This window comes from Bison bison, unplaced genomic scaffold (genome assembly GCF_000754665.1).
Source record: "Bison bison bison isolate TAMUID 2011002044 unplaced genomic scaffold, Bison_UMD1.0 scf7180017864491, whole genome shotgun sequence".
Classification (NCBI taxonomy): Eukaryota; Metazoa; Chordata; class Mammalia; order Artiodactyla; family Bovidae; genus Bison; species Bison bison.
Genome location: NW_011495050.1, coordinates 19,078,298 through 19,092,422, shown reverse-complemented (window position 1 = coordinate 19,092,422; position 14,125 = coordinate 19,078,298). Strand labels below are relative to the sequence as shown.

Below are 14,125 nucleotides of genomic sequence, written 5' to 3'. Positions count from 1 at the left end.
TTTCAGTATCCTATCATTTTGCCTTTTCATACTGTTTTAAAGCATAACATTCTTTTAAATTTTTTAAAAATAGGTTTTATTGGAGTAGAGTTGCTTTACAGTTGTGTTAGCTTCTGCTGTATAGCAGTGAACCTGCTATATGTTTACATATATTAAAACACAACATTCTTAACACAAAATCAAGTGATCAACAGTTTAATGTTGTGAATTACAGATATGCTCAGGGATTTAATAGAAAACATGAAAATAATGAAGAAAGAAGTTTTAAAAGACAGAACTTACAAGGCTGAAAAATATGAAAAATTCACTTCTTGAGATAAATAGCAGATAACTGTAAAGAAAAAGTTAACCAACAAGAAGATGTAGCAAGAAAGTTTCTAAACTGAAGTGTAGAGAGAAAAACAGTTGAAAAAAAAAAAAAGAATGGAAGCTCAGTGACTTGTGGGACAGTGTCAGGTGGTTTAATACACATGCCATATCTGTCTCAGGAAAGGGAAAGAAGTAAGAACCAATTTTGAAGAAAATGAATTTTGTCCTGAATTGTTGAAAACTCTAAACACAGGTTCAAGAATTTCTCTGAACTACAAGCAGGATAAATCCTTGTGACCCTGGGGTAAACGAATCATAGAAAAAGTTGATAAACTGGACATCAGAATTGAAAACTTCTGCTCAAGAGCACCATTAAGGAAAGGCAAGGCACAGAATACATGTTTTACACACACACATCTCAAAGAAATTGCACCAAGATCATACAAAAAACTAACTCAGTAAGGTCAATGCAATTAAAAAAAAATGGACACAGTATTTGAATAGAAACTTCACAAAGAAGATATACAGCTGGCTGATGAGGTGAAAAGATCCCGAACTGTAGCCATCATGGAAGTGAGAGCTACAGCCCACTGGAATAGCTCAAAGGAGGCTGATAGCACTAAGTGTTAGTGGACCTGCGAGACAACTGGGACTGTGTATCTTGCTAATGGAATGCAAAGTACTTCATCTACTTTGGGAAAGTTTGATGACTTCTTATAAGGTTAAATATAGGTTAGTCATTTGACTCAGAAATTCTAGATGTTTATCCAAGATAAATGTATATGTATTTTCACAAAGGCTTTGAAAAGGAATGTTCTTTGTTGTTAGTGGCCCCAAACCATAGTACATTCATGTAATGGAACACTAAGAAGTAAACCGGAATGAATCGCACACAGGATATGGGCGATCAAAGCCGTGCTGAGCAAAGGAAGCCAGATACAAAAGAGAATGCAGTGTGGGCTTCATTTACACAGGAATTCTAGGTCAGGCCCAATGAGCCTAGAGTGCGGCAAAAAACAGATTAGCATCTGCCCAAGGTCTGCAGTGGGGCTGGGACTGACTGACCCTGTATGTGAGGGAAGGGTTTGGGAAGACAGAAATGTTCTTAACCTTGGTTTTGGTGGTGGTTACACAGGTGTGTGTGTGTGTGTCAAAAACTCATCCAGCTGTGCTCTTGTGGGTACATTTTACTGTATATAAATGATACTTCAGTGAAATTGATTTTTCTTTTAATGTAAAGGAAGTAAAGGGGACCTAACCAATTAATAAGCAAGGTACTTTATTCTCTGGTTTCATCTTCACTGTTAGGTATTCATTCAGAAATATTCAACACGTAGTTTTTGAGGTTTTGCATACCAGCTTCTGTGCCAGGTACTAAGAATACACTTGTAGCAAAAACGATCATGCTTTCCACCTCCTCTAATGTGCAGTTTATTTGGCAGAAAGATATCAATAAAAATGTCTCTCAAGGAAATACTGAAAAGGTGCTATGAGAGCATATAACACATTCATGCTTAGCATATAAGCATGTGATACATGACACTCGTGTGATATGTGACATGATAATGCACTATAATATATATCATAATTTATGAGGCATTTTTTGTGCCTTGGTTTCTTCTTTTATAAGTACTGTCCATCCAGTATGCTAAATGAGCTAATCCATATAAACTGTTTTAACTGGGGCTGGTAGGTAGGAAGTGCGCAAGAAGTATTGGCTGCTATCTTGATGACATTTGACAATTACGGTTGTCCAGTGTTGCAGGGACTAGGTGTGCTAAGGGAACACGGAAGTAGGACCAGGTTTGGGGGAAGGGATTAGGAGTCTGACTAGAAATGTGTTTTTGGTTTTGTTTTTTGAGATATTCAGGTGAAAAAGTCTTGTAGTCGAGACTTGTTGGGTACAGCTCTGGATGCACAGAGGAGCCTAGGCTGGAGCTAACAGTTCGGGAATGTTCAGCATCTAAACTGGAATCACCTTGAGTATAAAAAAGACCACCCAGAGAGCAGCCAAATACACACACGTAACAGAGGGACTTCAACCTTGATCTGAGTTTTGAGGAATGCCTTTTAAATCATTTTCTCTTTTGTTTAACGTGATTTGCCTATGTTAATGCCTGACTTCCATATACAAGATGAAACAAAGGGAAATAATTAGGCATAAAAACCAGTGAGTTGAAGCAGTCAACAGAGGTAGAAGTGTCCAGACTTTTTGGACAGGTTTGACTCTGTTTCTGTGCAGCTCAGAGAGAAAGAGAAATGTGTTTTGTAACATGAATTTCATTTTTTTACCATCCCTTCCCCCTCGCACACACACACAGACACACACACATGTTCATCTGCAGAGATTAGTTTATTGGAACTGAGCTTAAATTGTACTTAAATTTCAAAGAGAAAAATTTTTATGTGACTTGTCTAAGTGACCAGATAACAGTGGGCATTGTTTAAAAAATAAAGAATTTGTTTAAAAACAGGGATTTTGCGGAAGACTTACTGATACTTTTCTCATAAGCAGTTCTTATATTTATCCTTAGATACTTCAGTAGCTTGTCTTTCCCATCAGGTTCCTCTTGTATAGTTAGTTCGCTTTGACCAGAGGACAGAAGAAATGAGGCCATTGCTTTGCCTAAAGTACCTAGAGGTTCTTTCTCAGTCTCTCTTTTTTATATTTCTGTATTCACAACTTAAAATAACGAAAGACAAAGGCTTAGTTACTTGCAGCTTTATCAATTTTTAATGTCTATGTTACTCTAAGGTGGTTTTCTGAAAGACTCTTAAGTTAAAAAAAAGTTTAAAAACATTTAAATATTTTTCTTGGCTTTTATTTTTTTTCCTCCAATCAGATTTTTTGATTGGAGTCATTGGTATATTTCATTTTATCATAAAACAAGCATTTATAAAGTCCCTGATGTTGACAGGAATTGTATATGCTGGGCTTTCAGGGCATTAGAAAAGAAGACATGATTTTGGTCCTTCAGGATTTCCCAGTCAGGTGGAGAGGAAAAAATGTTATGAAAAAAATGAAGCAGGATAGTGTGATAACTGCATTACAGTGGCATTGATAAGATAGTAAGTAAACAAGATATTTCCTACTTGGGATACTGAGAGTAGCCTTTGAAGGCCAGAGGGGACTCTAGTTCTATTTAGAAATAACATGACATTTCATTCAACTCTAGTGAAAACTCAGTAATTTGGGCAGATGTTTATTTATAAATGAGAAAATGTGGTCCTCTTTCTTATTTCTTGAAATCGTTTGAAAACCTGTTGGCTGAAAAAGATTTTCTAGAACTCTGAGTGGTATGATAGTGACATCTACTGTAATAGCTCCTATTGTTACAATCTTTGAAGAAACTGCAGTTTAGATAATTTAACAGTGTCATAAGCAGGACTGATGATCCCATCACCTGCCATTTTTCAAGGAGAGGAGGTTTAAAAATGTCATCAAAGACTGCTTTTCTGGCCAGGCTGAGTGCTTTGTCTGGGCCTGCCGTCACTACAAAAGCTCTGTTTAGTTTGTTGGCCATTTGAGAGAGTGTAGTTCTTAGTGCAGCTTTTTTTTTTTCCCCCAGTAATGTTGGAAAAATCATCTTAGAGTAGGATTCTTGAAAGATTGATTTAGTACCGGCATCTGTATTTTTATCAGTCTGATCGCTCTGAGAATGTTTTTTAATCTGTAAATGGAAAGGATCATATGTATCTTATAGAGGTGTTAGGAAGATTAATTGAGATGACAATGTATAAGACATTTAGAGCAGTACCTAGTATATGGTAGATGCTCTTGAAATGGAAGTTAGGAAAAAACAAGTATGTAGAATGACATCTATGATCACCTTCAATTGTGTACTGACTAGGTAGGGTTAATTACAGTGGGCTTCTATAATTAGGAAAGTCCATTGTAATTAACTATCATGCTTTACATTTTAAAGGAAATGTAAATTTGCAGAGTTCTTTCACATTCATTATTTGATTTATTATCAGGACAACTCTGTAAGACAGTTAATCTTCTAAGACTCCAAATTTCAGGAAAGGTTTCAAAACAAGTTGTGGTAGTAGAAAGTTTATGTTGGTTATAATGAAAGCATATTAAAGTAGAAATAATGATACTGTTATATTGAGTTCTTTTATATTTTGTGTTTTCGTGCTTACCTACTTATATTCCCAAGTTTGACTTTGGGCTTTGTTTGTGTGTGTGTGTGTGTGTGTGTGTGTGTGTGGGCTGTGTGTGTGTGTGTGTGTGTGTGGTGTTTGTTTGTGTGTGTGTGTGTGTGTGTGTGTAGAGAGAGAGACAGAGAGAGAGAGAGAGAAGGAAGGAGGGGAAAAGGGAGGAGAGAGGTTGGGGAAGAGGATTGTGTGCTTAATGGAACTCTGGAAAGTGAGAACCACGGCCTCTTACTCAGATCCAATAGTGTTGTATGTTATGCACCCCTCCCAGGCATATTTTAAATAAAAGACTGATTTACAAGGCTGATTGGCAGTATTTTTTTGTGTGTGCAAATTTGTAAGTGGTTGATGACCATTAAGTATATGTTAGGGATTGAGATTAGTTTGACTAGGGATTAGAATTTGGCTGACCTTGTAGGATTTGCCAAACCAGATGTGGCAAATTTATTTGGTGGCTACTGTTGAAGTGCATTGATTCAGTTCTTTTTCAAAGGTCAGAGTTATGTATAGCTTTTCACTTCCTATTTAGGTTTTTTATTTTAAAAATTTAAGATAAACCCATTAATTGGTGACTCTCCAACTTCTTTGGGGGATTGAAACTGTTGGGGGCTGACATTTTTGGTAGTCTCCCTTCTTGACTAGCTCCCATTTTAGGATGTTGGGTCATTTTTAGAAAATTGTGTACTTCATGTATTAGGTCTTTATCATCACTTTTTCCTAGTATTGTATGTAAATAAATCACCGTTTCCCATTTATATGGACTTATATCCAGGTAAGTAAATTTGAGTTTGTTCAGGATTGTATACCACTGTTGAATCAGTTTTGCAACAGGCTGTGCTTATCACTCTGAAATAATTTAGAAACAAGTGGTAGTAAATGTATTTTTACTTAGTTTTGTTTTACCTTTCAGAGTCTTAATTTTGGAAGATACATCTGGTAAACAACATGACTGAGTTCTGGCTTATATCGGCTCCTGGGGAGAAAACATGTCAGCAAACATGGGAGAAATTGCATGCGGCAACTACAAAAAACAATAACCTTGCAGTTTCTTCAAAGTTCAACATTCCTGACTTAAAGGTAAACCTGCGCTGTGCAGAGGAGTTCATTGTGAGGGAAAGGACAGCTGTCTCTGCTTACCTTTTGGTCGAAATGAGATACCCAGGTTCTTTCGAGAGAAAATTCTATGGATTGGCATAATTTACAACTTACCTTGTTCTTTCTAATTTTCAGATTTTAGATAACAAGGAAATTGAGATTTTTTTGAAGAAAACTACTAAAACAAAGTAACATATTCCCCTAAACTTTTGTGCTTTTTTAAAATTATGATTTAAATTTTAATGAGAAATCTTACGAAAATACTTGATGTGTTACTTTCACAGGGAAGATTTTTAGAAGTGAGAAATCTTAGTAATATGTATTCTTAAATATCACAGTGAATATGTTTTTCTGTTATTCATGTAATACTCACTGATATTGTAACTGTTCTACCATTGCATCTCTTTAAATTATTCTTGGTAAATCTAGTTATTTAATGTAGTTTATCTATTTAATGTTTATTAAACATCAGTAACCTAGCAGCCTCTAAGTGAAGCAGACTGCCAGTAATCAGTTGACTGAACTTTTGTGATGGATGAAAAGATCATGATATTCGACAGTTGTACACAGCACTCATTTAAGAAATAAAGTCCTTTGATACACTCCTGTAGACTATGGACATTTCTTCTAAAACTTGCTTGTTTATACATACTTGGTTTTGTGTACCAATTAAATTACAGAGAATTCTCTGGTGGTCCAGTGGTTAGGACTCCATGCTTCCACTGCAGGGGACGCAGATCAATCCGGGGTCTGGGAAATAAGTTCCTGCATGCCCTGTGGCATGGCTAGTAATAATAAAGATTTCTTTAAAAAAAGGACCAAAAACCCCAAATGGAACTAAAGATGCACAGCCCTGGATCCGTGTTTAAAAGCTGCTAATGTAAACCACAACTTCAAATGAACCCTCCCACTGGGCAGGACAAGTAGAGGCACGGGCCTGCTCTTGTGGAATCTTCACATCTAAATGGTGGTCCTCATAAATTAGAGGATTATTTTGTACATATAAATAGCTTTGAAATGTCTTGCATTTTTTAACCACACTTGCATATTATGAAATAAAATATGGAGAACTTAAGATCTGCAGGCCTTTCAAATCAAGATGCTGTATTACCTTGTTTTTTTTAAAAAGGAGAAATCTAATAAAATGTTGTATTTCCCTTCTAGGTTGGCACACTTGATGTCCTGGTTGGTTTGTCAGATGAACTGGCTAAACTGGATGCATTTGTAGAAGGGTAACGTATTTATTTATATGAACAGGCTAGAGCAGAATGAGAGTGCTATTATCAGGCTCCCTGGGATTGGGTTTATTATTATATGTATACATACTCTGCTTATTGGAATGAAGTTAGAGATCAGTCAACTTTAGTGCCTTTTCATCTCCCTTCTGTTATCATAAACATCCTGTTCCCATTAGCAGTTATCCCCTACCCCCACTACCCACTAATCTGCGTTCTGACACTATAGATTTGCTTTTTGTGGACATTTCGTATAAATGGAATCGGAAAATACGTGGTCTCTTGTGACTGGCTTCTTTGCCTTATAGTGTTAGTCACTCAGTTGTGTCTGACTTTCTGCAACCCCATGGACTATAGCCTGCCAGGCTCCTCTGTCCATGGGAATTCCCAGACAAGAATACTGGAGCGGGTTGCCATTCCTTTCTCCAGGGGATCTTCTGAACCCAGGGATCACACCTTGGTCTCCTGCATTGCAGGCAGATTCTTTACCATCTGAGCTTCCAGGGAAGCCCTTCTTTGCCTTAGTGTAATGTTTTCAAGGTTGTTGTAGCATGTTGTACATCCATGTTGTAGCATGTATCAACATTTAATTTCTTTTTATTACCAAATAATATTACATTGTGCAGATAGACTATTTTATTAATCCATTCATCAGTTGATGGACATTAAGGTTGTTTCCACATTTTGGCTAATATGAATAAATGCTGCTATGAATATTTGTGTGTAAGTATTTGTATGTTCATATGTTTTCATTTCTTTTGGGTACGTACCAAGGAGTGGAATTGCTGGGGCATACGGTAACTGTATTTTCAACATTTTGAGGACCTGTCTGATTGTTTTTCAGAGTTGGCTGCACTCTGTTACAGTCTCACCAGCAGTGTATGAAGCTTGTGATTTCTCCACATTCTTGATGGACACTCATTAAGATCCATCTTTTTGATTATAGCAATCCTAATGGATATTAAAGAGTATTTCACTGTGTTTTTGATTTGCATTTCCCTAATGGCTAATAATGTGTTAAGCATCTTTCCATTTGTTTGTTGGCCATTTATGTTTCTTCTTTGGAGAAATGTCCGTTTGGATCCTTCACCTGTTTTTTAATTGACTTACCGTTCTTTTGATTATTGACTTGTAAGAGTTTTTTATATAGTCTGGATACAACTCTCTTATCAGATAGGACTTGCAGATATTTTTTCCCATTCTCTGGTTTTTCTTCACTTTCTAGGTGGTGTCCTTTGAGGTACAAGATACTTAATTTTGCTGTCCAGTTTATCTTTTTTGTGTCTTATGTTCTTGTCCTTGTATCTAAGAAACCATTGCCTAATCCAGGATCACAGTTTTGTGTCTATATTTTCTTCTAAGAGTTTTCTAGTTTTAGCTGTTATATTTAGGTCGTTTTAATGGGAAATAGATGGGGAAACAGTGGAAACAGTGTCAGACTTTATTTTTGGGGGCTCCAAAATCACTGCAGATGGTGACTATAGCCATGAAATTAAAAGACGCTTACTCCTTGGAAGGAAAGTTACGACCATCCTAGACAGCATATTCAAAAGCAGAGACATTACTTTGCCAACAAAGGTCCGTCTAGTCAAGGCTATGGTTTTTCCAGAGATCATGTATGGATGTGAGAGTTGGACTGTGAAGAAAACTGAGTGCCGAAGAATTGATGCTTTTGAACTGTGGTGTTGGAGAAGACTCTTGAGAGTCCCTTGGACTACAAGGAGATCCAACCAGTCCATTCTAAAGGAGATCAGTCCTGGGTGTTCTTTGGAAGGAATGATGCTAAAGCTGAAACTCCAGTACTTTGGCCACCTCACTTGAAGAGCTGACTCATTGGAAAAGACTCTGATGCTGGGAGGGATTGGGGGCAGGAGGAGAAGGGGACGACAGAGGATGAGATGGCTGGATGGCATCGCCAGCTCCATGGACGTGAGTTTGAGTGAACTCCAGGAGTTGGTGATGGACAGGGAGGCCTAGCGTGTTGCAATTCATGGGGTCACAAAGAGTCGGACACGACTGAGCGACTGAACTGAACTGAATTCATTTTGAGTTACTTATTGTATATGGTGTGAGGTAGAAGTCCATCTTCATTCTTTTGACTGAGTATCCAGTTGTCCTAATGCCATTTGTTGAAAAGACTATTCTGTCTCTGCAGTGAATTGTCCTGACACCCTTGCAAAAATCAGTCGAACATAAATGTAAGAGTTATTAACATTTCTGAACTCCCTTTTGTGTTCCATATTCCTGTCCTGATGCCAGTCCCACATTGCCCTCTTGACTGTAGCTTTGTAGTTAGTTTTAAAATCAGAAAGTGTGAGTTCTCCAAGTTTATTTAGTCTTTTCAGGATTGTTTTGGTTATTCTGGTTCCTTTCATTTCTATTTGGATTTTAGGAACACTGTGTCAAATTTCTGCAATTTCAGCTGGAATTTCAGTGGGGATTGTGTAGAATCTGTAAATAATTTCAGGAGTGTTGCCACCCTAGCATATTAAATCTTTGGTTGGTGAACATCGGATGTTCTGCCATTTGTTGGAAGATTTATTTAGTGATGCTTTTGTGTTCAAAATTCAGTTACATTGAAAGATTTTTCTAGATTACAGGTTTAGTTACTTAGGAAATTCAGTTTCTGTGTATTTTAGCTGAAGGTGGGTATGGGATCCTTAATAGCTTTCTGTATCTTGATTAATTGACAGAATCAGTCTATAATCAAATCATTTGAGTCTTGAGATACAGAGCTTTTAATACTTAGGGCTTAGGTAAATAGGTATAATTAGTTAAAAAAAAAAAAAAAAGAATTTTGGTGAATCTTAAGAAGTGTGTATCTGATTGACGCTTTAAAGGAACAGGCTTGAATAGAGGGGAACTTATTCTCTAAATCTGTACAGAAGGGTCTTCCCTTCTGTGTTGTTAGACTTTTCTGAATTGGTAGAACCTCAAATGCACTGGCTCTGGTAATAGAGGCTGAGATGTTTCAGAGAGATCTTTGTACATAACAACGTGTGCTAAGGAAATAAATAGACCTGAAGAGGTCCTAGGCTTCCCAAGTAGCACTGGTGGTAAAGAACACACCTGTGAATGCAGGAGATCTAAGAGACGCGAGTTTGAGCCCTGGGTGGGAAAGATCCCCTGGAGGAGCGTGTGGCAACCCACTCCAGTATTCTTACCTGGAAAATCTCCATGGACAGAGGAACCTGCAGGCTGTGGTCAATAGAGTCGCATAGAGTTAGACACGACTGCAGTAACTTAGCACGTATACATGCAAAGATGTATTCCTGAGGTGAAAGGCCAGTTAAGAACCAGTTTTACAGTCGAATTAGGCAAGAAATAATGAAAACCTCAAGTAAGAGGAGGCATTAGGCAATAAAAATGGAAAAGAGAGGATGAAAGCAGAGAGTAACAGATTTGCTTTTAAAGGGTTAATAATTCCTTGCATCCGTATAGAGCAAATGTGAAAGTAATTATTGATGATACTCTCAAAAAACTGACCAATGGTAAGAATTGTCTCTTGGTCTCTTAATGTAAGTTTTTAATTAATAAAAGAGTTTGAGGAAACTTTTTGTGGTTGCCACCTTGAGGTGATTGTCTTTTCTGCTGTCCCACCTACCTCATTACAATGTTAAGTCATGACAAAGAAAGACACTGGGAAGGGAGGCTCCTGAAAATATAATTATCAACACTTATTTGGAGCCTTATTCATCACCTCGATAGCTTTCTAGATTTTTCTTTAAATCATCAACAGGATGTCTTGAATATAGTATAAGATTGGCGCACAAATTTTAGGAAAGTAAGTGTCACACAGATGCAGTTCTTAGGCACTGTTATGCACTGTTGTTATCTTGCACTGTTATGCAGTCGTGTCCTTATCAGTCTCCCTGAAAGATCTGAGGAATTTTAAAAATCATATGGTTCTTAGACTTTAGTAGAATTGACAGATTCTAGCTTATAGTGTTACAGTTTTTTAAGTCTGAACATTGTGGTGGAGTAAATTATAGTTTGTGCTTTTTCAGTGGTCTAACCATTAGAACTGTTTTTTTTTTTAAGGTGACCATATGTCATAGATACTCTTGTAGAGATGCAGAGGGAGATTTTGAATTTCTCAGTTCTGTAATGTTAAGTTGATAAATTTGATATCAGGCAGTTTTACACTCTGAACTATTTTCTGTGGTAAACCTGCACTTTTTTTTTTTTTAAGTATAGTTGATTTGCAGTGTTGTGATCATGCCCATTTTTGAATGTTCATAGCACATGGTTCTGTTTACAAGATGCTCCTCAAGTTATATGGGAATAATGGTTCATCTTTGAAGGAATGGGTGGATTTTGGAGATACAGCCAAGTGTATGTACAGATCCCAGGTTTAAGCATGTTGAGGACTTAGAGTTTACATCATTTTTTTCTGAATTTGTTGCACTTTCTTAGAATTGAGGTCATTCAGCTTAGGTTTGTCATTCACATTTTGTCCTTCTGTCGCCTTTTCCTGGCCCTTCTTGGTCCATGCTGCAGGAGTTTCTTAATTTGTCTTCCAGTTTACACTCCCTGCCATTAAACACAAAAGTCATACAAGAAATTGGCCCAAGTCCTGACCGTGTCACCCCTCTTCCTGCTGACTGCCGTCAGAGGTGATCCCCATGCAGTCTGACCCCAGCCTGCTTCCTAGCCCAACCTCCCTCTCTCCCCAGCATGACACTCCAGACTGTCTGGACCCCTCCTCATTCATTGCTTTTCTTTCTCTCCAGATCTTGACTCATACGATGCCCTGTGGCAAGAATATACATTCTTCATGCCTAATCAGCCTTTCAAAAAAAACCATTCCTGTCCTTCACTGCCCTGCTCTTGATCCATTATGCTTTTTTGATTACAGTCACTGGAAATGAAATCTTTTTCCTTTATGCATCTCTGTAACCTGATCATCTCAGTTGGCACTCACCACAGATTTTTACGACCAACCTAGACAGCATATTAGAAAGCAGAGACATTACTTTGTCAACAAAGGTCCGTCTAGTCAAGGCTGTGGTTTTTCCAGTAGTCATGTATGGATGTGAGAGTTGGACTGTGAAGAAAGCTGAGTGCTGAAGAATTAATGCTTTTGAACTGTGGTGTTGGAGAAGACTCTTGAGAGTCCCTTGGACTGCAAGGAGATCCAACCAGTCCATCCTAAAGGAGATCAGTCCTGAGTGTTCATTGGAAGGACTGATGTTGAAGCTGAAACTTCAATACTTGGGATACACAGTTGCTGATGGGAAGAGCTGACTCATTGGAAAAGACCCTGATGCTGGGAGGGATTGGGGGCAGGAGGAGAAGGGGATGACAGAGGATGAGATGGTTGGATGGCATCACCGACTCAATGGACATGGGTTTGGGTGGACTCTGGGAGTTGGTGATGGACAGGGAGGCCTGGCGTGCTGCGGTTCATGGGGTAGCAAAGAGTCAGACATGACTGAGCGACTGAACTGAGCTGAACTTATATATCCCACCCATGGCCCATAGGTGGACAAGGAATGGTGGGGGGTGAGGGGGTGAAGAACACAGAACACAAGAATCAGGGTGACAGGTTTCTGTCACTGCTCTGCCAGGAACTGGTTTTGTGACTTCTGGAACTAAATCACTTCCTGTCTTTATACTTGGGTGTGTTTATAAAGTAAAGGGGTTGACAAGGTGATACACAGTTGCTTCAGTAGTTTGGCACCATGATTTGTTTCCTCTTTAGCACTGAGCAGGAGGTCCCATGGACAGAGGAGCCTGGCGGCCTATAGTTCTTGGGATCACAAAAGAGTCAGACATGATTTAGCAACTAAACAACAACAAAACAAATCTCAAATAGTAGATGCTCGTCAGTAGGTAATGAATACATAATGTAGGACTGCACTGTTGCTTGTGTTCTGTTGCCTGTCGGATCCCGTTTGTCCTGAGGGGAAGTATGCATCTGATGAGTGCAAGCTCCTGCTTCCCACTTTGTTCTTACAGGGTGGTGAGGTCTGTTGCACACTCTTTCAGCTTACCCTCGCCAACTTTCCACTACTTTCTTTCCAGACTTGATAAACGTATTGCAGGTGGTTTCCTTAAAACTACAGTTACTGAGTTGAGTTTTACATATAATAAAATCTTGGTTCAGTTTGTCCTTAACATTATTTTGGAAGTTAGGACCCATTGTTTAACATTATTATACAGATAGTGTAATGGAAACAGAGTCAAATTCATGTGTTCATGTAACATGTTCATTGTGTAGCATGGAATTTAGGTTGTTTTCCTGAAAGTAACCACTGATTTTTTTTTTTCTCCTAAGGGTGGTTAAGAAAGTGGCTCAATATATGGCTGACGTATTGGAGGACAGTAAAGATAAAGTTCAGGAGAACCTGTTGGCCAATGGAGGTAAGCTAATGTTTCATGATTAGATATTGACTTCAATAAAGTGAAAGACATAAAAAAGATATGGATAAGGGTATTAAATGCCGTAGAAAGCCATTAAAATAGAATGATTATTAACAATTTGGTTATACTGCCAGTTACATTCTGTCCTCTGAAACACAACCTCTCATAAGACAGTCGTACATTATATATATTATAGTTTGTTTTTTTTTTAATATGGATCCTTCCGAAAGCAGTATCATAAAGATTTACCTTAGTTCTTTCCAGGATCTACCTGTCAGTTCCACTTAAAAGTGTGTTTCTGAGTTAGGTGTCTCAGCATTGTTCCAGGTGAATACTTGCAGTTTTCTCTAGCTTTTTGTATTTAATTGCATCCAACTACAGAAGCTTTAGAATGAAAATTATTAATCTTATTGCAGAGTAATGCCTCTTCCCCTCAAATTTCATATGGCATTTCTTTAGTACTTATAGAATAGTCTACTACTGACCTGTCTGTAGCTAGAAGCTAATAATTACATAAAGTTTGTTCTGTGTAATAATAGCTTTATAAAGATGGTTTCAACCACATCATTGTCCTTTGTCCTTGCACTTGTTGTTTTCTCCTGAAATATCAGTTTAGCATGTGTTTCATTTTCAATTCAGTTCAGTCGCTCAGTCATATCCAACTCTTTGCGACCCCATGGACTTGCAGCACGCCAGGACTCCCTGTCCATCATCGACTTTGAGTTTACTCAAACTCATGTCCATTGAGTCGGTGATGCCATCCAACCATCTCATCCTCTGTCATCCCCTTCTCCTCCCGGCTTCAATCTTTCCCAGCATCAGGGTCTTTTTCAGTGAATCAGTTCTTCGCATCAGGTGGTCAAAGTATTGGAGTTTCAGCTTCAGCATCAGTCCTTTCAGTGAATATTCAGTACTGATTTCCTTTAGGATTGACTGGTTGGATCTTTACTGATATGTCA

At 38.1% G+C, this 14,125-nt stretch overlaps 1 protein-coding gene across 1 annotated transcript in view; it reads left to right on the top strand.

The window, feature by feature from the left end:
• Nucleotides 1–14,125, top strand: part of ATP6V1C1 (ATPase, H+ transporting, lysosomal 42kDa, V1 subunit C1) — a 40,387-nt gene that overhangs the window by 9,807 nt on the left and 16,455 nt on the right. The window contains exons 2-4 of the mRNA XM_010863496.1: nt 5,381–5,547; nt 6,730–6,797; nt 13,081–13,166. Coding sequence (XP_010861798.1) covers nt 5,416–5,547; nt 6,730–6,797; nt 13,081–13,166 — 286 coding nt within the window. The 5' untranslated portion in view covers nt 5,381–5,415. The remainder of the gene's footprint in view (nt 1–5,380; nt 5,548–6,729; nt 6,798–13,080; nt 13,167–14,125) is intronic.